Consider the following 25,346-nt stretch of genomic DNA (forward strand, 5'->3'; position numbering starts at 1 on the left):
CGCTCTGGGTCCTGTTCTGGGGGCTGGGGGAGGGGGAAGCTCGGGCTTCCCCCGCCCCAGCCCCGCGCCTGGGGGGGGGGGAATAAAAATTTATCCCTTTATTCCCTACCCCAAAAAAAATCTAGGTGCGTCCTATGGGCCGGTGCGTCCTATAGGGCGAAAAATACGGTATTTCTCTCTATATCACATTATTCTTGGCAAGTGTGGTTTTCTGGTCTTGTTCTTTAACCAGGCACCTATCCCAACCACCCATCCCCAAAGGCATCCAATTGGTTAACACGGGATGCAGAAACTGGATTAGGTGGGTTCTGGGATCTGTTCCACAGGGAAGTTCTTAGGTAACAAAGTGAAACAGTCTCACCTGGGAGGAATCCTGACTCCATTGTCCATCTGTACAAGAGTGTTGGCATGTTTGGAGACTTGCAGCTCCTCTTCCCACGAATCTGGGTCTTGCTTCCTATAAGGAGATTTCGAACTGAGGACTGCGTCACAAGCTATCGTAACCTAGAGGTGGGGGGGGGCAAAGTCAAACTGAACATAAAAGGCAACGTAAAAAAACCAAAACCAAAAGACAAAACTATCCCTACGTTATAGTGTTTGCAACCAAGTGCACCAGTAATGATAAGCAATTAGCTTTCATATAGCACTTTAGAATGATTGCACTCTTTCCGTAGTCCTCACAAGAGTCCTGCAAGGCAGGTCAAAAGTATCCCTATATTGCAGAGGAGTGGAGTTAAAAGACAACATTTTGCCCAAGACCATCAAGTGAGTTCAAGGCTGAGTCAAGATTTCAGTAAAGGACTCAGCCATGCAACACATACACTCTCAGCCATTATATTCCCCTGTTCTACCAAAATATAAGGCTCTGCCTTAAAAACCTACTTAAGCTCAGCGTGGCCTATTCTAGCAGTTCTCCAAGATCCCACAAATAGGTCTTTCCCAGGCTTGGCACCCATGATCCTTTAAGAGTGAAAACAGATTAAATCAGTTTAAATCCCATTCTTTGTCTGTTACCCACACTTACCAAAGCTGGCAACTCTTCTATGTTGGGTAAAGGAATTTCAAAGTGGTCTGGAAATATGACAAGTTTAGCTTCATCCTCAAATTCATAATCATCGTTGTTTAAATCACCATTGGATTCTAGGTCTGCAAGAGGGAGAGAATGAGAGAAAACTCAGAGCATTAAAATGATAACAGGTAAAGATACTAGACTTACACCAGGCCTTGCTTGGGGAATTCCCAGGCACCTAGTTGCTCAAGTTAACACTTTTAAATCAATTAGCAGTACAACAATAGTTCAAATGTTAATTCAACAAACCATGTACTCTCAGGCAATATTTTCTCTCTCTCTTTAATTAAGCCTCTTGAGGAAAATGTCAGTTTTTTAAAAATGACAGCTTGTTTATTCATTACATTCCAACCTTTCTTCCTAGGTGGTCAAGGCTATATACGTGGTTCTCTCCCACCCACATGTACCCAAACTGTGAAATTTTATTTATTTATTCATTTCATGAATATATATGGGGATGTATATATACAACGCTTGATACCAAGGCAGCCTCTTGGCTTGCTGGAGGAGAGGACTGGAGTGAGAGAGAAACACCTGGAAGACTTCAGCATATTTTCTGAGCTTATGTTTGTTTCTCCAACCCTTCAGGTATGTACTTATGGGAGCCATCGCCCAGAGGTGCAAACCAAGGTTTCATCCATCAACCAAGCAATCCCTGTTGGCCCTAAACAGTGAAGACTTCTGGTTCCAGTTGTGGGTGGCTGTTTTAGTATAGCTGGTGCAATGGTTTGTGAACTGGACATTTTAAACTATTGATTTTTTACTGTATTGTTTATATTGGCTGTTTTCGACTGTACACCCTTTGGGGTAGAATTCTTATTCTGGCTGTGTACAGCCCCCTGTACACTGATGTAATATATAAACAAATGTTTATATATTTTATATATTTGCATATAAACAAATGTTAACATATAAGCTGGTTACAACAATACAATATCCCTATCTATAAATACTGAGACTGATAAACTACAATACCAAACAAAATTTAGAATCCACAAAAAGAAAAAAAACATGGCATCACATTGCGAAACATCTTAAGCGCCAGGGATCCCTCCCCTCTTGTCAAGGCCTGACTCACAACATGCAGCGCTCAGCCCCACCCACACAGACACATCATATCCAGAATCCCTCTTAAGGTAAAGGTAAAGGGACCCCTGACCATTAGGTCCAGTCGTGACCGACTCTGGGGTTGTGGCGCTCATCTCGCTTTATAGGCCAAGGGAGCCGGCGTACAGCTTCCACGTCATGTGGCCAGCATGACTAAGCCGCTTCTGGCGAACCAGAGCAGCACACGGAAATGCTGTTTACCTTCCCGCCAGAGTGGTACCTATTTATCTACTTGCACTTTGACGTGCTTTCGAACTGCTAGGTTGGCAGGAGCAGGGACCGAGCAATGGGAGCTCACCCCCTCGCGGGGATTCGAACCGCCAACCTTCTGATCGGCAAGTCCTAGGCTCTGTGGTTTAACCCACAGCACCACCTGCGTCCCTGAGCAGCGCTCAGCCCTACCCACACAAACACATAATATCCAGAATCCCTCTTAAATACTACTAATTTTCCTACGGCAAAAGCACGTATCAGACAATACTCACAAGCTCATCCAATGTCACTCTTTCTGCCAATACACACCAAACACTCCAATATATCTTGTCAATCCCCAGACTACAGTCATCCATCGCTCCATTCACTCTGCTAATAAATGTGCTGCAAAAACAGTACATTCAGTTTGGGTTTCCCCAATAGCAGTTCAATACGAACCACGCAGACGCTCAAGGTCAGTTCTCTCCTTTGCCCACTCTGCCAACCACCCCTTTCCTATACCCCACCCCCGGCTCTCCTACATACAGTGCTACCTCGTGTTACGTACTGTCCCCCTTATGAATGCTGCGGGTTATGCGCTCCGCTAACCCGGAAGTAGAAGCCCCTTGTTGCGACCTTTGCCCTGGGATGTGAGCGGAAGTTGCGCTCCGATGGTGCGGCAGCAGCGGTAGGCGCCATTAGAGAAAGTGTGCCTCATGTTACGAGCTGTTTCCTGCTATGAACGGACCTCCAGAAGGGATTAAGTACGTAACACGAGGTACCACTGTATAGGCACCTTTGGAAACATCCGTTGCGTGGCAAGGCCCTGAACCCTCCCCCTTTAGTTGGAATAAAGACACTTGACTCAAGTATTTTAGGTTAATGGGCTAAAAAAGGCCACAACTTTATTGGTTACAGAATGTGAGTGGTATTGGGTTAGGCATTGGAACCAAATCGACTACAGTGGTGCCTCGCAAGACGAAAAGAATCCGTTCTGTGATTCTCTTCGTCTAGCGGGTTTTTCGTCTTGCGAAGCAAGCCCATTGACAGATTAGCGGATTAGCGCTATTAGCGCTATTAGTGGCTTTTAGCGGTTTATCGGCTTATCGGATCAGCTGATAAGCGGCTTAGCGGCTTAGAAAAAGGGGGGAAAGGGGGGGGAAACCTGCAGGAACTCGCAAGACATTGTCGTCTTGCGAAGCAAGCCCATAGGAGATTCGTTTTGCGAAGCACCTCCAAAACGGAAAACTCTTTCGTCTAGCGAGTTTTCCGTCTTGCGAGGCATTCGTCTTGCGGGGCACCACTGTATATCTGATTCCTGACCGCCTACAGGAAGTCTCAGAAGGGTTAACCACCAGTAGGGGGAGCCCTATTGATGCACATCAACTAGGAACTCCCCCCCAGGGTCACCAATACAGCCAGGGGTCATGCCATGGCTGTACCAGGAATCAGTCTTATGCTTCTTCCAAGATCGCAAAGGCTGCAACAACTCCAACCAGATGCAACCAGAGTAATATCCGTGGCTCTCTCCCAGTTCACACTCATTGACTGAATTTCACCTGAGGCTCACGGAACGGTTCACAATGTAAAAACACAGAGTACGTAACACAGTAACAATCAAAAACCAATTTTAAAAGCCCACAGTTTAAAAGACCATAGATTGTTTAGTTCGCCAACAGCCCATTCCCATACAGGGGTGGAAAATCAGAGGAGAAGTCACCAGCTCCCATGTATGAAAAGATGCTCAATCAGCTATTGGGGAATGAAATTACAGAATCTTCTCCCAATTGCTAAAACTAATCATATTTATTTTAGCCAAAAGGTAATGATGAAACACTATACCTAATAGAACAAATATCTCCCACAATTCAACACTTACATGCAAAGCGGAAAGTATACACAAGTGTAATGGCTACTTTAAAAAAAAAATGTTTTTATTAATGATTTACTTGGGTTTCAAAAGTACATACATTGTCTCAGTTTTCAGGTCATGAAGTCCTTTTTACAGATCGGTTATATTTGATGTGAGAGTTTAATGTTGTATACAGTATAAGATTGGGGGGAAAGGGGGGAGAGAAGACGGGTAGTAAACTTTCATTCTTTTAGACAGAGGAGATCCTGAGCTTCAGTGTCTAAACTCAAAGGCACAGCCTGCCTCCTAATCCTAGGTCAGGGGTCTGCAACCCGCGGCTCCGGAGCCGCATGTGGCTCTTTTACACCTTTGCCGCGGCTCCGGGGTGGATACTAGCGAGGGGAGGAGGCGCATTGTGCACCCTGACACTCCCCACTGTGGCGGGCGCTGTACTGGCTGTGACGTCGCATGGGGGCGGTGCGTGCGTTAGTCACGCACCGTTCCGACGTCACCTTCCCGCCCGCCCGCTACATTGTAAGGGGCATGTACGCTGGTCACTCATTGAAAGGGGGCATGTACGCTGGTCACTGTTTTGAAGGGGAGTGAAGAATACACACACAAAAAAAGGTAACTTGTTAATTTAACGTTTATTTCTATGAGGAGGAGTAATTCTGAGGGGTCAAACAAAGAAATAATAAAAAAGTGAGAAAAAAGTTATTTTTATAATGACGAGTTTTGCGGCTCCCAGTTTTTTTTCCCTTTGAAAATGGGTCCAAGTGGCTCTTTTTGTCTTAAAGGTTGCAGACCCCTGTCCTAGGTGTTGAGTCAGGCTGTGATTTGGGGCTGTGGGAGAGACAAGAGACAAAGAAATAACGAAAACTGTACTTGCTCAGAGGTACTCTCAGTCTCACTCCTGCCATTGTGAAGAGAGTTTCTGGGGCTACGCCCCGGTGAGACTAAAGAGAAAGCAATTCTGCCATGGAGGAAATAATAGCATTATGTTGTGTAATATTAGGGGGGGGTTCCTTCACAACGCAAACTGAGTCATCTAGTCTGACCCTCTAATTCACACACAATTCCAAATAAGCTGCCAAAAATTCAGACACCTGAATTACATGCACACCCCTTCATGAACAATCTCAGATTTAAAGTATGCAATGAGCTGTATATGGCCAATTTATCCAGAGGAACAAAAAACTTTCAGACCGCGGACCCTTTTCTTTATCTTCCACACATTGTTTGACCTAAAAGAAGGGAAAGGATGAGCTTGCTCTCTGCGGCAAGCTCTTTTCAATCACAATGGCCAATATTCTTATTTCTTCACTTCATTAACTACTGAGGACAATTCATTATTGGCATAATGCACCCATTATAAAATGTGGGTCCATTCCAAATGGAAACATGGGAATTTCACCTACTTAAACTCAGAATACTTTCCAATAACTGGATGTTAATTACTTTGCTGGCAAGAATGACCCCCATCAGGAAGTGAAGCAGTGACCTGGAGTTGAAAGGTTCTATTATTTCAGTCAACTAACTAATCCCTTGAATTACCCAGCAATTATGGGAAATTAGGATCTTGGTCTTCAAGTCTCAAGCAGCATTTCAGTTATTTTATAAATGCTACAGCGTTGTCCCTTCTGACAATTTATGAGTCAAAAAGTCCAATGGAAACAAGTGCTGCATATGGAACTCCTGGGTTCAAGTATTTCTTCAATGCAAGCAACTATTTCCTGGACCGGATGAGTTTGAGCAATGAGCTTAATGATCTCTTTCACAGGGTTCTTTTAGAAGGAAACATGAAACTTCTACAATAGAGTTTTAATCATGCTAAAGGTGCTAGGGAAATAAGACGTTCATTGAGGAAAAGCTGTATCAAGTTTCAGGAAGCAGGCCACGTATTTGGAATTGACAAAAGTGCTTTTAAAACTCTACAATATTTCAGTACTAGAAAAATTCCTGGTGCCCAGCCACGCAGGTGACTAGTATAGTGGTGCCTCGCAAGACGAAAAGAATCTGTTCTGTGATTCTCTTCGTCTAGCGGTTTTTTCGTCTTGCGAAGCAAGCCCATTGACGGATTAGCGGATTAGCGCTATTAGCGGCTTTTAGCGGCTTATCTGCTGATTGGATCAGCTGATAAGGGGCTTAGCGGCTTAGAAAAAGGGGGGAGGGGGAAAACCAGCAGGAACTCACAAGACATTGTCGTCTTGTGAAGCAAGCCCATAGGAAGTTCGTTTTGCGGAGCACCTCCAAAACGGAAAACTCTTTCGTCTAGCGAGTTTTCCGTCTTGCGAGGCATTCGTCTTGCGGGGCACCACTGTAATCTGAAACCTATATTTTAGTATTGGTAGGACAGATCGTGAAGCTGAGGCTCCAATACTTTGGCCGCCTCATGAGAAGAGAAGACTCCCTGGAAAAGACCCTGATGTTGGGCAAGATGGAGGGCACAAGGAGAAGGGGACGACAGAGGACGAGGTGGTTGGACAGTGTTCGCGAAGCTACCATCATGAGTCTGACCAAACTGCGGGAGGCAGTGGAAGACAGGAGTGCCTGACATGCTCTGGTCCATGGGGTCACGAAGAGTCGGACACAACTAAACGACTAAACAACAACAACAACCTAACAACACCATGCTCGCTCCTGCAAACAAGGATGCTGGTAATTCAAAAACGCCTTAGCCAGAACCTGATCTGGAACCTGATCTCCAAGATCTTTCCCAAACTGTGTGTAGTGAGGAAAAAGACACTGCACATTTTCACATAAATCACTTCACATAAGCTCAGCATGAATGTTATGATGGGCCTCTTTGATTTTCATATATTTTGCAAGATAGCTGATATTTGTGAAGAGGATGACACAAGGGTCCCTTTTACACATCAGAGATGGCTGCGGGATCCATCTCTTTTTCCTTTAGTAAAAGGTAGAACTTCTCAACCTTTTAGCACAGAGGTGAGGAACCTTCTTCAGCCTGAGGGCCGCATTTCCTGCTGGGCAATCTGCTGAGGGCCACATGCCAGTGGTGGGCGGAGTCAGAGGTTGGTGGAGCAACAAATGTAAACATTACCTTTGTACAGTAGGCAAGTTTTGACGGACTCGCAGAGAGTCCAAGGGCCAGACAGTGTGGCCACATTTGAGGGTCATGGCCTGAGATTTCCTGCCCCTGTTACTGATACTCAGGTACTCAAGTTTTCCTTGCTCAAGTATAGTGGTACCTCGGGTTACATATGCTTCAGGTGACATACGCTTCAGGTTACAGACTCCGCTAACCCAGAAATAGTACCTCAGGTTAAGAACTTTGCTTCAGGATGAGAACAGAAATTGTGCTCCGGCGGTGCAGCGGCAGCAGGAGGCCCCATTAGCTAAAGTGGTGCTTCAGGTTAAGAACAGTTTCAGGGTAAGAATGGACCTCCGGAACAAATTAAGTACTTAACCCGAGATACCACTACAAGGGCGTAATATAGTTGACCTTAATCTAATTAATGTTTACAGGATTCTGCTCTCTGGAAATTCCCTGCTGAGCCCTGCAATATTTTCTAGTTTATGAAGGGATAGATAGAAGAGACCTGAAATAAATTTAAATTCACCATCCCTTAAAATGTGTGTGGAGTTGGTAGAGCATGAGACTCTTAATCTCAAGGTCGTGGGTTCGAGCCCCATGTTGGGCAAAAGATTTCTGCATTGCAAGGGGTTGGACTCAATGACCCACATGGTCTCTTCCAACTCTACAATTCTATGAAATGGGTATCTTTCTTTCAAAATGCTGGAACAGAAAACTGAACAATTCACTGGATGTTGCTGTCCTTCTATGACACAGAAGCCATCTTGATAAAGAACTCTCTTCCAAAACTGATGAGCGCTTCAAGGTGTTTGGGTAGCACTGAGAGGGTTTCCGTTGTTCCCCTTCAGCGAAGACTCCAGCTGCTGCCAGATAAACTTATTAAAAGGTTTGAAAAAGCTAATGCAGAGAGTACGTTGCAATTCCCTTCTACGGGGCTGGAAGCTCAGTGAATCAGAACCACAGTTTTAAAACAGTGCCGTCATCAGAAGAGTCACAACCAAAGGTCACCAAAACCGCACTTTAAAAAGAATAGGCGAGAGCAGGCAAAGCAAAATAAGCGATGGTGTAAGGCTGCGGGGAAGGCGGGTGAACACAGAGGGAGAGAAGACGGGCCCAGAAGCTGTTATTTTTGGGCAGGCAGTCAGTAGGGTAAATTTCCTTCAGATGCCATCTGGCCAAGTTCAACGAGCACGTCACTCTAGTGACGGACGATGACAAACGCCTGGCCACCGGCTGACTGAAAGCAGCAGCTGAAGCCCAGCTGCAGGCAGACAAGGGAGCCGTAAGCTAACATGCTGGAAGGGGAAAGAAAACGGGGGGCGGCTTGACTAGACATGCCCAGATCAGATTTAGATGTTACCAGCTGAATGTGCTATTAATAGCAGTATAAATCGGATCCCGAGCTGGGCTCCCAGAGAGGATGCCCACTGCAGTCAAGGAAGGGAGATAAGAAGAGGATCGCGCACAAGTGCGGACTTCCCTTTTACCCCTGTATTTTATCCCATCCCAGAGAGTATGAGCTGCTGCAGCCTTGACTGAATGAGAAAGCTGGGAGGCGGGGAGAACCCCATTCCGTGTTCATTTGCTCATTATTACATATACCATAGGGACGCGGGTGGCGCTGTGGGTTAAACCACAGAGCCTAGGACTTGCCGATCAGAAGGTCGGCGGTTCAAATCCCCACGATGGGGTGAGCTCCCATTGCTCGGTCCCTGCTCCTGCCAACCTTGAAGTTCGAAAGCATGTCAAAGTAGATAAATAGGTACCGCTCCGACGGGAAGATAAACGGCGTTTTCATGCGCTGCTCTGGTTCGCCAGAAGTGGCTTAGTCATGCTTGCCACATGACCCGGAAGCTGTACGCCAATAAAGCAAGATCAGCGCCGCAACCCCAGAGTCGGCCACGACTGAACCTAATGGTTAGGGTCCCTTTACCTTTACCTTTTACATATACCATATTTACATGAATCAAATGCACCATCGAACCTAATGCGCACCTCCATTTTCAAAACCTTGAAACCAAAAAAAGTATTTGCTGGTGCCATCAAATCTAATGCCTATGCTAATGTTCGTGACGGAATTTGGCCAAAAAAGATGAGCATTACATTCGAGTAAATATAGTATGTCTTGCCTCTCCTCCGATGAACTCAACGGTTCTCTTCCCGCCCAACGTTCATGTCCCCATAATGACGCTATGAAGTAGGTTAGCCCCCAGAGAGAGTCACTGGCCCACTGCCACATGCTGAGCCTTGGGACTCACTGGGGATTTGAATCCAGACCTTCCCAGTCCAACACTCTGACCACTACATCTGACTGCCTCTCAAATATCCACAATTTAACTAAAAGCAGCAGCAGCAAATAGTCCAGTTAGAAACATACAAACATCCAACAGCCTTGGTATACCAACTGTATGCCTCTATATACCAACATGTGGGAAGGGTCATTTGATAAAGGAGGGTCTTCATCTGCCAGAGAAAACTGATAAGAGACCACCGTGAAGGTGGATGCCAAATCAAAGACAATTCTGGTCTGCCATACAGGATTATTGAAAGAATTATTATTGGGTAGCCAACATGGCATCATCCAGATGTTCTTGGAATTTTTTTAAAATTTAGCAAAATTCATATACCACTTAATTCGCAAAAGCCTCAAAGTGGTTTACACAAAGCAACGCCTTGATTTATTTTATTTAACAAAACGTATATACAGTACTGCTTGATTGTAGTAGAACCTCTAAGCAGTTTACAAGGAAAATGCAACATTCATTAAAGGATACTGATAAAACTAAACATTAAATATACGTCAAACTCACATTGCCCCAATCACTTGACATAAATTATTGTTAACACCACTGCTAATCAGCAAAATCAGGTGTTTGAGAAAATGGGATCTGCCTGCTTGGTCAGAATTCAGGGGAAGAAAGTTCTATTTGCAGCAAATCAAGCTTATAAAAACTGACCATGAATAATATATGCACCCTGGGAACCATTATCTGCCTGCTTGGAAAAACAAGCTTACAGGGCAATTTAGGGTTTATGATGCATCTTACCAGAATCTGCTATGCTGTTAACTTTGGAATGGGTCACTTTAGCCAGGGCCCTGAAGCCTAATTTTATGGCGAGACACTCACGGCATTGTGGCATGCATGCAACAGCATGCGCCTTTAAAGACTCGAAATGAAATAGAAACAGGGAGGGGGGGAGGCGGGTATCCCAAGCCAAATGAAATAGTGTCCCAACCAACAACTGACTACTGCATCTTTCCAACAGCGCAGCAATTCAGATAGGTTTTACTTCATTCACGCTGAAAGCAACCCTATAAGTGAGACACAGCGTCACTCTTTCCATTTCACAGATGGGGGAAATGAGGCTTTGAAGTGAATCTATGGCCAAGCTAAGGCTTGACTGAGATTATCTCACACTACAATGTCAGCCGTAGGAAATGCCTGCACATATTAGCTCCCAGCCCCTGGATAGACAGCTAGGATCACGCACCATGATGCAGAGGTTTCAATTTTTAGACCAGCACTGCAAATGCCTGAGAAACACCGTATGTGGTAGTGTACCATGACTGAAGCCCTCTCCACAAATACAGGCAGTAGACAAGAAATGGGAGCCACCGCATATGGAATATTTGAAAAAGAAACCTCACCTTCTTTTCCGCTCTGTCTTTGCGATTGCTTGCTTGCAAATTTGCATAAGGCGATCAATTAAGGATGCTTCTAATACAGAAGGGATTGGAGGGAATTTAATGTCCTTAATAGGTTTCTACCTCAAAGAGCATTACAAGCAAGAATGCAACAAATGTTCAAACTGGATTGGCAGGCTGCATTTGCGGGTACCTTTTGATGCGGGATTAAGTAAGGCTGAATCTAATCGCATACTGCTTTCTGTGCTAGTCAATTCCTTTCTGTTTTACTCACACGTTGTGATTAGTTTTATTTTCTCTTCCTCGTTGCTATTTTTGCAACGTTGGGAACTTTTCCAAGCCTGCAAAACAGTCATAAGCAATGTGTTGTTTTTTCTGGGAGGATGCAGGGGTATTCATACCCCTAAACATTATTTTTAGGGGGGGGAAGCACTGGTCATAGGCATCAACCCCAGCTAAGTAAAATAACTAGTCCCCAACTGTCTTATTTGTTCATGTTGGAAATGGTTCAGTCAAATTGAAGATGCGCATATATAAGACAACACTTTTTCAATTCCAGGTTAGACTCACATTTGAAATAGGGATAGAAAGTGTTGGCGCTTATGCACCTGAGCAAACCATCAACCAGCTGTAGGAAAAATCTTCAAGATAATGATACAGCTCACTAGGTGCGGATTCAGAAGTTCAAAATTGCTACTGCTTCTCTGTCACAGCTCCCCCATTTAATAAAAAGCAGGTCACTTAAACCATTACATATTTTTATTCAATCAAATTTTATTACACAGCCCCTGTCAGACTGGATAACTCAATTGTTCATCAGTACCGTCAACATTAGTGATGTATGGAAGTGAGAACTGGACCATAAAGGACTTCCGGGTTGGCGCGGACTTCCGGGTTGGCGCGATCTGGAAATGGCGGATTCCCTCCGAGCTCCGGAGGGAATCGGCTCAACTGAGGACGGGTCTTTGCCGCGCCGGCGACGCGGGGACCCTTAAAAATCGCAGGCGCGGAAGCCTGCGGACTGAAGACTCGGCGGGTGCCTTAAGCGCCCCCCGATTCACGAAGAGCCTTTTTAAAGGCTGCGGAGAGGATACGGGGGGTGGCGTGGCACTGAGAGTCGATCGCTACCTCGGTTGAGCAAAGCCGCGAGCCATGACTGGAGAGCGCTGACTTCCTTCCTTGAAATTTGGACTGAAAAGAACAACCCGTGAGTAAGACGGAATTTGGTTTTAAGAACATTATCCTGTGAATTGGAGACGACCGGGGGTGTGCTAAAAGGAAGTCCGCACCCCCTCCTTTGCAGACGATCCAAAGCAACAATATAAGAACTAAGCTGGAGAGCCTACCCTTTGAGGGGTGAGTTAAAAAGACATTAACTTCCAAGATTTGGTAAAAAGAATTTTGAGCTGGAGAGTGGAGTTTTGGAAGCTTTCTTTCTGCTGTAAACAACCCCCCCTCCCGGGCTCGGGAGCGTCCTGTTTTGGAGCTTGTGCAGGAGGTGCAGTGTTTGACAGCTGTCAAAGCTGCCAAACAGACAGTTTAGAGTGGAAGAATTCTTATTTAAGATCCCTCTGGACCAAAAAGTTACAATTGAACTAAAATTGTTGGAAACAAAGTAATAACAACAAGTTAGAGGATTGTTGGGGGGGGGAAAAGAATACCAAGTAACCAGATTCCCTCTAGGGGGAATTCTGTGAAATTACAATGGCTGTGGATGGAAAGTTACTAGTGGAAATCGAAAGGACGTTTTATTTGGTGGGAATCTTACAAGAACAGAGTCTGGCTATGAATAAACAACTTATGACCTTGACTTCTGGAACAAGCAGCTCTGTTGAATGTAATGAGGACCTGAATGAGAAAGTATCCACAGCTGCATCGGAAATGACATCTAAAGAAATGGAAGAGTCTAAACAAGAAAAAGAGAAAGTAAAGTTGGAAAGTACCGACCAGAAATTGATATCTGTGGGAAACAGGCAAGGAAACTTTTGGAGTAAATTTACCACCAACCTGCGAAAGAAGCAAAAGATGAAAGTGGAGGTCCTGGGAATTTATGGAATACAGGAACTGAAAATAAAGAAATATAATTGGGGCCTTCACTGTGACTCTGACTTTGATTTTGAAGATGCAGGTTTCGTGGAAGTTTACCAGCAGCTGTTTCCAAATACCCTTATGGGAAGAGACTATGGGTTGATGGTGATAGAACTCTTTCGAGATTTGACGACCGACAAAGAGGATTATCAACAAGACCGGCGGAGAGGGACTGAAAGAGACTTGAAAGCCTCGGACGTGAGGAACCCAGGCTAAGAACTGTTATTTTGGACATGCACTTGGAAGGGACGAAAACCGGGGATGGGAGGGAGGGAAGAATGGTTTTTTAAAAACACTCAAGACAATGGGGTTTAGTTAAATATGATCTTTATCTAAGATAAAATGGGAAATCGATGGAAGCGAACTTGGGTCCAACTTAGAAAAAATCTATCCTTTTTTTTTATAAAAGGCGTAATATTAAGATGGTCAAAATGAGAAATACCAACGTGCTGACATAATTTTGGGAATTGGGATGCAAGAGAGGGGGTGGGGGGAAGTCAGGGAACAGGGTTAGGAAAATAAGATCTTCTGAAATTATATATGTTTTTGTCTTTTGTCTTTTTGTGTGTTTATGTGTTTATAAAAAAGGTGAAAAACCAATAAAAAAATTTTTTTTTAAAAAAAAGAGAACTGGACCATAAAGAAGGCTGATCGCTGAAGAATTGATGCTTTTGAATTATGGTCTGGAGGAGACTATTGAGAGTCCCATGGACTGCAAGAAGATCAAACCGATCCATTCTCAAGGAAATCAGCCCTGAGTGCTCACTGGAAGGACAGATCGTGAAGCTGAGGCTCCAATACTTTGGCCACCTCATGAGAAGAGAAGACTCTCTGGAAAAAAACTTTGATGTTGGGAAAGGTTGAGGGCACAAGGAGAAGGGGACGACAGAGGACAAGATGGTTGAACAGTGTTCTCGAAGCTACAAACATGAGTCTGACCAAACTGCGGGAGGCAGTGGAACACAGGAATGCCTGGCACGCTCTGGTCCATGGGGTCACGAAGAGTCGGACACGACTAAACGACTAAACAACAACAACAACAACCTTCAACATCTTATCCATTCACTTAACCAGAAACTTTCTTGCAATAACCTGCGGTCAACCTGCGGTCAGCTCTGTTCACACATCATTTTGATACGTCAACAGGGATACATAAAATTATAAACAAGGCAAGACCACTTTCCTAGGTGTCATCTTTGCCAACTGCAATGGTAGACTACCAGTCTGCCTGCCCTTCTTAGATTAATCTACTGCTTTTTCCAAGTTGGGGGGGATTTCAAGCACCCCTGAAAACCACTGCATTTTTTACACAAGTAAAGCATCCTCTCTCCCCCCCCCCCCCATGCTATGCTACTTATTCAGGGGTACTTTAAATCACCAATATTCAGCACTCTTCCCAGTTCCAGAGAGTAGCATCTCTATTTACGGGCTTAAGCGCTAAATGAGTTGGGTAATAGGTTGAATGTTCACACACCCCACAAAAAACCCACCCTATATAACAGAGGCTATCCCATTTCTGTCAATTAGACATCACTTAGCTGTCACTCTGTGGCAGCAGAAAAACACAGGTAGACGCAAACGTTTCTCTAAGCTAAAAATGTCGGTTGCAGAATTATGATGCTCATGTTGGTGCAGCGGGAATCTCATCTGTACTCACAATTGGGCTAGTTGATGAACTGGAAGAGAATAGATTTTCCCCAATAATAAATTGTGGTGGTGTGGGAGCAGAGAAATCATTTTATAAAGTTTCAGCTGCATTAATTTGGCTCGCAGGGTTTCTTTTCCCTGATCCTCAATCCTGATTTTCCAAAAAAAAAAAAAAACCCTACTCTGAATGCTGGGGAAAAAAATGAAAGGAGGTGGCATCAAAAAGGCAGGGCAGAGGATGATTTAGGCTACTGTTCAGTTGTGCTAAGAGTCACATTCCACATATCTAAGTTTCTCAGATGAGGTACTAAGCTATTGTTCAGATTAAGCCAGGGGAAAGGTTTTTTTGGGGGGTGGGGGGTTAACCCCTCCAATATGGACAACACAGAAATCCGAACAGCTACTTGTGCCTCTGGTATTTTTCTCTGTGGAACTTGTACACACACACACACACACACACACAAACTGGAAAGGAGAAGACGTCCAGCTGGTCAGAAACAATAAAGCAAAACCAGTAGGACATTGTGATCCTAATGAGTCACCTTCTCTACACTAAAACAGAGTCGCCGTCATCAACAACAACAAAAGAAGTCAAGGCATTTGGAACCATCTATTTAAAGAAAATGCGAAAAAGGAGAGAGCTTCATGAACAACAGTTGGGAGAAGGAAATATTAGTTGAGTCAAAGCCAGTTTACCCATTGGACTAATAAGGAATTTGTCCCTAATGGTAACCCTAAAGGCTGTGCCAAACTAACAGCTTGCCAGGCATTCCCAGAAGCTGCTAGCCTGTCCTTGACCATGCCGCTGACCGCCAGGCCGCATTCAGCCTCAGTCAGCCATTTTGACAGCTCTAGGGAAGCAGTAAGCTGAGCTGCAGTTGCTAGGCAACCACAGGCCCCCTTCTCAACCAAAACCTGAATCCTAATAACAGGGGAGGCTTCATTCTGGGATCAAGGGGCATTGGAAGGGGGGGAGGGGGCTTATTTGAACCCAGTTATGTTTATTCATTATATTCATTTCTGTAAATCATGATTAAATAAAATAAAATCTGGCTGTTTCATTCTAGTTCATTTGAAAGCCGCCTTGAGACTTTTTCTTGTAAGACTGAAAAAGCAGTAAATAAATGAAAACACAGAGCAAGGTCTTATTCAAAATGCATACAAACAAACAAAAGGGTATCGCTGAGCTCCCTCTAATATTTATCACAATACACATCACAGAGATGTTTTGGATCAACCGCTGGGGATCAGTTTCACAACACCAAAATGCAAATATGACTTACTGGTTCAGGAAGGGGGATAACATTGGCCAAAGAGAAGCAGCAGCAGCAGCAAAACCATGCACACTGAACTATTTGATTTTTGTAACCCATGCTTAAAACTACTTAGCTGGTGCCACCTTTTCCTGAATCTTTGCTAGGTTTTACAAACCTATGCGCCTGGAGGAGAGACAATTTGGCTAAAATTGAGGTGGAGTCAAAGGATAAAGGTAAAGGGACCCCTGACCATTAGGTCCAGTCGTGACTGACTCTGGGGTTGCGGCGCTCGTCTCGCTTTATTGGCCGAGGGAGCCGGCGTATAGCTGTCGGGTCAAGTGGCCAGCATGACTAAGCCGCTTCTGGCGAACCAGAGCAGCGCACGGAAACGCAGTTTACCTTCCCACCTATTTATCTACTTGCACTTTGACGTGCTTTCAAACTGCTAAAGGATAGGGCTCGTCTTTTTCATTAACAGCCCCCCTACCTTCCTCCCGGCACTATGTGTGTTTACTGAACCGGTCGAGTTGTATTTTAAAGGACCTAAGACCTGTAAACCAAACAAAAATGACTCAATTTCAAATTAAAGTCTACAGCTGGCTCCCAGTCTTTTGGCTTCTAAAGTACCTTTGCCTAAACACAGTCTCAAGGTGAGAGGGGGTCCCAAATAACTTGTTTCCTCACCGGTCCCCCTCATCCCTTCAGATCTGTACTTCTTAAAAGGCTGAGGAGCTCAGACCGAAAAAAAGAGTCGCAAGTCTCACATATATATCACATGAACTGATATGCGAACACTTTCACATATATACAGTGGTGCCCCGCAAGACGAATGCCTCACAAGACGGAAAACTCGCTAGACGAAAGAGTTTTCCGTTTTGGAGGTGCTTCGCAAAACGAATCTCCTATGAGCTTGCTTTGCAAGACGAAAATGTCTTGCGAGTTCCTGCGGGGGTTTTTTCCTCCCCCCCCCTTTTCTAAGCCGCTAAGCCGCTTATCAGCTGATCTGATAAGCCGCTAAAAGCGCTAAAAGCCACTAATGGCGCTAATAGCGCTAATCCGCTAATCCGTCAATGTGCTTGCTTCGCAAGACGAAAAAACCGCTAGACGAAGAGAATCACAGAACGGATTCTTTTCGTCTTGCGAGGCACCACTGTACAAATGTGTACACTTACACGTGCACAAGTCCAATTGATTTTAGCCAAACAAATGCACACACAAATCAGATTCAGACTTCCACCCCAAGCAAGCGGCAATAGATTTCTAAGAAAAAAAGCAAGCCTTTTTACTGAAAACCAGTTGAACGCGCTAACTCAGTCCGTCTTATGAGAGAACAAAAGCCTTGTGGCCAAATAAGCAAGGGCAACTCTGGAGTCAGGAATTCAATTTCAAACTTCTTCCCTGACCTTGGGGCCTAACACTGTCTCCACCGTTCAATTTCTTTTCAAGGTTTAATTTATTAACACATGCAAAGGGTTATTAGGACACAGATGGGTGCAGAAAGAAAGCAGGAGAAACAGAATTGAAAAGATTTTTTTTTTTCCAAAGCAGTCCCCATGGGTTGCAAGCTTATAACAAGAACTTTTTTTAAAAAAAATGATTTTAAAAATGCCCCCCTTATCATCAGAATAATGTATGTTTGATCTGTGAAAAAGAAACTGCAATACACAAAAGCCACTGGAACTCACAAAAACAAAAAACCCACCTCAAACATGCACCTGTGTTAGTTAGTCAGAACAAGGTTTGAAAACGGCTCTTTACAATACCTAAAAATAGCTTGGTGTTTCTCCTTTTTGGTAAAGCTCCACCAGATGCCCCTGTTACTTTCTGGAAAGAAAGAGAGAGAAAAGGGAGATGGAGAGAAAAAGAAGAAGAAAGGTTAAAAGTCTAACTCACGTCGCTACAAGAAAAATAAAATACTCAGAAAAGTAAAATAGGAAACTGGAATCAAATCAGTCTAGTGCAAAATCTGCATGGCAGTGAATCCTTTCCCACTTTGCAATGTTGTTGTGAAGGGAAATCTAAAGTGTTAATCATCATCAATCATAGCTGACAGTGCAGCCAAGGGTATTTATTTTCTATCAGGCTTTAACAGATAGTTAAGAAGAGAGGATTTCAGCAGCTGCAATTCCTCTTAGCCTTGCCTGTCAAGCAACACCTGCTAACACTCTTTCTCCTATGCACCTGTTTAAAGGGTACCTGAACTCTTTTCTCCTTTGCCTTCAAGTACCCTAGTCGACAATTAGCACCTTGAGTTGTTGATCAAAGCTCTGCCTCCAAGATTCATTCTGAGGAAGTCACACAGCACATTAACCTGGGTTAACAGCAATTCCCTTTCACCATGAAATCATGGTAATTGTACTTCTAGGGCAGCCTTTCTCAACCTGTGCGTCCCCAGATGTTGTTGAACTACAACTCCCATCACCCCTAGCTAGCAAGCTCAGGGCTGATGGGAGTTGTAGTCCAACAACATCTGGGGACCCACAGGTTGAGAACCGCTGTTCTAGGGGAACTAAGGGTCTGCATGCCCTCCCTATTCAATTAATAATAATAATAATAATAATAATAATAATAATAATAATACCACCCTGCCCACCAGACTGGGTTGCCGCAGCCACTCTGAGTGGCTTCCAACATATATAAAAATACAATGAAACATTAAACATTAAGAAACCTCCCTATACAAGCCTGTCTTCAAATGTCTTCTAAAAAGATTGCATAGTTACTTATCTCATTGACTTGGAGGTCACATAACGCCATACCCTCCAACATTTTTCCAATTAAAACAGGGAAGTCCTAAGGAAAATCGGGTCATTCCAGGGTCAAATCAGAAACCAGGAAGGCTTCTGCAAATCCAGGACTGTCCCTGGAAAGGGAGGGTCTGGGTCTGTAACACAGAACACTGAACACTCACCAAATTGAAGTCAGTGGGATGATTTGGGGGAAGCCAAGAAAGACACACTGGTAGGAAACAGATATATATTTGTAGTATTCGTATGGCCAACGTCACATCCCTAGATGCATAAGACATGGGTGCCAAACCCTCAATCTATTGGGTTGAGTATTGCATCTCATTCTCTGTTACCCAAAATGCAAGCATTTTCATTTAAATCCTTCCTAAAGCTCAAAAGGATTGGAGTCTAAACCAATTTTTTGATGGACATTATGGCAACTGGCAGGTTTTCGAAAGAGGGCCATCCCAAAAATAAATAGAAAGCAAATAAAAAAACCCTCGACCCCAAAACCCAAAGTCTATCATGCTTAGCAATGAAGATGTTCCAAGTTCTTATAACAACCAAATCTTATGTACTGCTTCTCCAACCATTCCATTACTACATCTGTCAGCTATCACACTACTCATTGTTAAAAAGGGGGGGGGGAATGAAAAAGACGAGGGAAAATTCTGCCAAAGTGCAAAAACATATCCAGAAAAATGGAGGCTCTGTACTGAGGTTCTGTTGCTATCCTGAGACAGCTACTTGAAGCAGTGAATTCTTGCACACACCTTCAGTGTGTAATTCCCAGATCATTAGGTTTTTGTGTGTGTTTTTAATGGAACACTATTCCGAGAGATAGGGACGCGGGTGACGCTGTGGGTTAAACCACAGAGCCTAGGACTTACCAATCAGAAGGTTGGCTGTTCGAATCCCCGTGACAGGGTGAGCTCCCGTTGCTCGGTCCCTGCTCCTGCCAACCTAGCAGTTCGAAAGCACGTCAAAGTGCAAGTAGATAAATAGGTACTGCTCTGGCGGGAAGGTACTGTATTTTTCGCTCTATAGGTCGCACCGGACCATAGGAGGAGGATAACGGGGGGGGGATTTTTTCATATTCTCCCCCTCTAAAACAAGGCCCGTTCAAGGTGCATTCACCCAAAGCCTCCGGCACGCAGCGGGAGTTACCGCTGCACTCTGGAGGCTTCAGGTGGCTACCTTGGAAGCCTGGAGAGCGAGAGGGGTCGGTGTGCACTGACCCCTCTCGCTCTCCAGGCTTCAGTGAAGCGCTGCTTTCCCCCACCGCCAGCCCCAAAGAGCAGGTCGGGGAACAGCGCGAAGGCTCAAAGATCGCCAGCCTCAAAGATCCCTGAAGCCTTTGGAGCGCAGTGGGACCTCGCGCTGCGCTCCAAAGGCTTCGGGTTCCTTTCGCTGACCCAAAGACTTCGGAGCGCAGCGTGAGTTCCCGCTGCACTCCAAAGGCTTGAGGCTTCGGGGACAGCCTTTGTAGCCTCCGCAGGGCAGTGGGGTGAAGGCACCCCGCTGCCCTGCGGAGGCTTTGCGCAGCCATCCACAAGCTAGAACAGCGAGACGGAGCGCTGTGCAGCGCTCTGTCTCCCTGTTCTGGCTTTGGGCTTAGCCGTGCAGCCTGCATTCGCTCTGTAGGACGCACACACATTTCCCCTTAATTTTTGGAGGGGAAAAGGTGAGTCCTATAGAGCAAAAAATATGGTAAATGGCATTTCCGTGCACTGCTCTGGTTCGCCAGAAGCGGCTTAGTCATGCTGGCCACATGACCAGCTGTACGTTGGCTCCCTCGGCCAGTAAAGCGAGATCAGCACCGCAACCCCAGAGTTGTCCGTGACTGGACCTAATGGTCAGGGGTCCCTTTACCCTTTACCTTATTCCTAGAGATAACATCCTTGCTATTTATCCCAGGATAAAAGGGGTAGGGCCCTCATCTATCGCTGACTCTCCTTCAACTTTCAGTTTTCCTCTTAAACATGTAAAACAAATGAGAGCTGCTTGACACGTTGCAAGCAAACATAAATTCATGTGTTTGGTTAAATGCATGTGGACTTAAGATGAACACAGTTAGGTGCTTCTCCATTTCATGTGAATAAACTGAAGCTTTTTGGGTGCAAGTTTGGGACGCGGGTGGCGCTGTGGGTAAAACCTCAGCGCCTAGGACTTGCCGATCGCATGGTCGGCGGTTCGAATCCCCGCGGCAGGGTGCGCTCCCGTCGCTCGGTCCCAGCACCTGCCAACCTAGCAGTTCAAAAGAACCCTGGGTGCAAGTAGATAAATAGGGACCGCTTACCAGCGGGAAGGTAAACGGCGTTTCCGTGTGTGGCACTAGCTCGCCAGATGCAGCTTGTCACACTGGCCACGTGACCCGGAAGTGTCTTCGGACAGTGCTGGCTCCCGGCCTCTAGAGTGAGATGAGCGCACAACCCTAGAGTCTGTCAAGACTGGCCCATACGGGCAGGGGTACCTTTACCTTTTGGGTGCAAAGCAGGTGCTCTAACATTGATCCCCAAGCCACAGACAGCCCTTCTCACTTCAAGTCCACACACTTTCACCCTGAACACGTGAGCAGGGGCTTCTGCGCCAACCACATTTTCCCCTCTCCCAGTGGCATAGCGTGGGGGTGCAGGGGGGGCCGGCCGCACCGGGCGCAACATCGGGGTGGTGCGCTCGCACTCGCAGCTCTCTGCCCCCTGCTAAAATCCACGGGTTAGGGGGCGCAAATTACTTGCCTTGCCCCGGGTGCTGACAACCCACGCTACGCCACTGCCCTCTCCCATAGTCAAAGTGACTATGGATGCATAGTCTAGGATGCATGTAAACAAACAAGTTGGAAACTTGCTCAAAAGTCTCTATCAGTCTCCACTCCCAGGCAATTGTTTTCTGCCCCTTCGCTTAAAGGTGGTTCCTCTTCAAAGATTGCAGAACAGATCTAGGGGTGCATCATTTTCTGTAAAGTGTGAGACAGCTCTCAAAGACTGATGCAGGTTCAGTTGGTGTTATCACCAAAGGATAACTGAACACATAAGCCGGTGTTCTTCATACAAAAGGTGATATGCTGGGTCCAGAGAATAAGGCAAAGAGCGCAGGGCAAAAGGCCGCAGAGATCAATATCTGGAAGGCCAGGCGTATGCAACATCTCAAGTTTAAAAAAATTCATAGTAATGAAAACTGAAATCCCAGCAACAGTTTAGCGAGGCAGAGAGATGGATAGCCTCATTCTCCTAAGAAAGAATTGTAGAGTTGGAATGGGACCACAAGGGTCATCTAGTCCAACTCCCTTTCGATGCATAAATCTCCAACGTGGAACTCGAACCCACAACCCTGAGATTAAGTGTCTCTTGTTCTACTGACTGAGCCATCCCGCAGAGCAAAGTTGACAGCCGATTCAGGTATTTTTAAAGTCAATTCAAGCGGGTGATGATCTAATCACAAAACAGTCAGCAAATTTTAAAAATACACCTGTTATTCCACGCAAGTATGTTCATTTCAAGGCCTGTTTGGACAGACTGCAACCATGGCTCGTGAAACCAAGAGTAAGCATATTTGAAGAGGGAGGGTTTAGAGACACAACTTGGATGCCTCCAATAAATCCATATATTATCGTATTTATTGTGAGGGGTTAGTGGGGAGGTTCAGAGGTGGAACCGCCCTGGTACAGAGTGCAAACAGCTGTGTTTACGTGGTCAACTGGGCAGCAGAAGAATACACGGGCAATCAGAACAGGGTAACCAACTTTGACCTATCATTGCTGGGACAGTGGCTATGTTAGCCTCCATTGCCAGGGAGGGCTGAAGAGGTTACATGTCTTGTTGACATGTAAACAGTCTTTGAAGCCAAACTTACTGGTACATGTCTTCAGTGCAAAGCTTCAACCTGCTGGAAAGATTTCACTGGGAGGTCAGTGCCAAACACTAAAGCAGCACTGTAAATATTTATCCACGAGACCAGTTGTTGCCCAACCCTCATCATGCGCACTACAGCGTTACTACGATTTTCCTCCCAAACTACTTCCCCACCTCCCCATGCATACCAGAACAAGCCTTTTAAAAATTAAGATTGGCAGCACCCATAGCACTGCTCCATGTTAATAAATAAATAAAAATACAGTGCTATAGCTGCTGCCCTGAGAGTGCACTGTTTCTGGAAGAAGCAGGGCAGCAAACTGTTTCTCTAGAGGAGACCAAGCACAGTGCATTAAGATATATTCTCTTCCTCCTGCCGTTAAAGTGATGCTTGGTCTTTTCAACTAAAAGTCACCAGTTCTTAAAAAAAGAACCTGGAAGTGGACTCAAAACAGTGTTGCTGTAACAACAGAAGCAATTTTTATGATTGGTAGGCAGCAGTTGTAAGGGGTAAGGATGTGCAGGGGCAATTACAACTCAGCAACGGGAAACAGATGAGAGGACAAGTAGAAGACTTCATGGCAACCCGAAAAGGTTCTCAACGGCGCTTTGCAAGGGCACTTTGCCCCATCAGCTGAACTACTAATGATAAATATGCCACAGTGAACTTAGCATAGCCTTCCCCATAACCACCCCACGTAGTCCTTTACATCAGTGTTTTTCAACCACTGTTCCGCGGCACACTAGTGTGCCGCGAGATGTTGCCTGGTCTGCCGTGGGAAAAATTGAAAAATTCGAAAGATTTTTTTTTTTAAAAAAAAAGTCAAATTTTCACCCACTAGGCAGGCGCTGGACTGTGTCCACCCTATTTTCCCTCCATCCTGGGTGGGGATCAGATCGGATGGGATCGGATGAGAGCAGACAGGTGGTCCGCTCTCATCCGATTCCCCAAGAGAGCAGCGGGGCTCTGACATCTCCCTCTCCACACACAGTGCGGAGACGGAGCTGTCATCCGCCGGCTCAGCGGGGATCAGCGGATCGATCCCCGCTGAGCAGAGAACGGTCCGCAACGTTTTTGTTTGCCATTAAAGAAAAAAATATTAAACCATGCTTGAATGTTAAACCATGCTTCGTGTTTATTTGATTCCTATTCAAGAGAATTACTTTATATATAGTTAATATAGGCACAGAGTTATATTTTTTAACATTTTCTAATGGTGGTGTGCCTCGTGATTTTTTTTCACGAAACAAGTGTGCCTTTGCCCAAAAAAGGTTGAAAAACACTGCTTTACATTATCAGGGGCATTCAACCTCACAACTTAAAGCAGGGATGGGGAACCTGTAGCCCTCCATATGTTATTGGAATACATCTCCCAGCAACCAGCTTTAGATACCAGCATCACCACCAGGGCCGGATTTAGGTTTGATGAGGCCATAAGCTACTGAAGGTAATGGGGCCCTTTATACACAGTGGTATCTCAGGTTAAGTACTTAATTTGTTCCGGAGGTCCGTTCTTAACCTGAAACTGTTCTTAACCTGAAGCACCACTTTAGCTAATGGGGCCTCCTGCTGCTGCCACGCCACTGGAGCCCGATTTCTGTTCTTATCCTGAAGCAAAGTTCTTAACCTGAAGCACTATTTCTGGGCTAGCGGAGTCTGCAACCTGAAGCGTATGTAACCTGAAGCGTATGTAGCCCCAGGTACCACTGTATCCAGCTGTCCTTTGTCAACAACAAATTGTCACTGTTTTTTGTGTTGAATACTTGCTACAGTGGTACCTCGGGTTACAGACACTTCAGGTTACATGTTTTCGGGTTGCGCACCGTGCCAAACCCGGAAGTACCGGAACAGGTTACTTCTGGGTTTCGGCGCTCGCACATGCGCAGAGAAAATAAATTGTGCTTTGCGCATGCGCAGAAGCGCCGAATCGCAACCAGTGCGTGCGCAGACGCAGCGCTGCGGGTTGCGAACGCTGTGGGTTTCAAATGTGCCTCCCGCATGGATCATGATTGCAACCCAAGGTTCCACTGTACAGTGGTGCCTCGCAAGACGAAAAGAATCCATTCTGTGATTCTCTTCGTCTAGCGGTTTCTTCGTCTTGCAAAGCAAGCCCATTGACGGATTAGCGGATTAGCGCTATTAGCGGCTTTTAGCGGCTTATCAGCTTATCGGATCAGCTGATAAGCGGCTTAGCGGCTTAGAAAAAGGGGGGAAGGGGGAAAACCCGCAGGAACTCACAAGACATTTTCGTCTTGCGAAGCAAGCCCATAGGAGATTCGTTTTGCGAAGCACCTCCAAAACGGAAAACTCTTTCGTCTAGCGAGTTTTCCGTCTTGCGAGGCATTCGTCTTGCGGGGCACCACTGTATATGGTAATTTATGGACCTAATAGGTATCCAAAACCATTTGCACATAACAAAATACGTATGTTATGAAAGTAATTGTTGAACTTATCTTATATTTTGGAAATGTACATCAAGTTTTTTGTCCTTTAAATTTTTGGGGGGGTCCCAAGAGACTGGGGCCCTAAGCTATAGTATGTTTAGCTTATACATAAATCCGGCACTGCCACTGAGAGGGTGGGGACTACAGCCCTTGTGTTCTGCTTGTGGGACTTCCTGCAAGGATCTGGTTGGGAGAAACAGAATGTTGCACTAAGACAGACTTCTTTTCTGACCCAGGAGGGTTCTCAACAACCAACGCCCATTGGGCCATTATGCAAAAGCCACCAAAAGCTTCCCAGCAAACCAATTGCGTACGCGCATTGCTTACAAAAGGTACTGTCTACAGCTGGTAGTCTCCAAATATGCCTGCCTGAACTACAAAGCACAAGCCCTAATACCAATCTTCA

At 45.3% G+C, this 25,346-nt stretch overlaps 1 protein-coding gene and 1 long non-coding RNA gene across 3 annotated transcripts in view; one reads left to right on the plus strand and one right to left on the minus strand.

Moving 5' to 3' along the window:
* Positions 1–25,346, minus strand: part of USP13 (ubiquitin specific peptidase 13) — an 82,315-nt gene that overhangs the window by 45,408 nt on the left and 11,561 nt on the right. For both annotated transcript variants that reach the window (XM_082224162.1, XM_082224161.1), the window contains exons 3-5: positions 17,679–17,739; positions 1,025–1,146; positions 362–504 (exon numbers count right to left, since the gene is read on the minus strand). In XM_082224162.1, coding sequence (XP_082080288.1) covers positions 362–504; positions 1,025–1,146; positions 17,679–17,739 — 326 coding nt within the window. The remainder of the gene's footprint in view (positions 1–361; positions 505–1,024; positions 1,147–17,678; positions 17,740–25,346) is intronic.
* LOC309533422 overlaps positions 1–25,346 on the plus strand; it is an 83,785-nt gene that overhangs the window by 1,040 nt on the left and 57,399 nt on the right. The window lies entirely within an intron of this gene.

This window comes from Podarcis vaucheri (genome assembly GCF_965113315.1).
Source record: "Podarcis vaucheri genome assembly, chromosome: 5".
NCBI lineage: Eukaryota > Metazoa > Chordata > Lepidosauria > Squamata > Lacertidae > Podarcis > Podarcis vaucheri.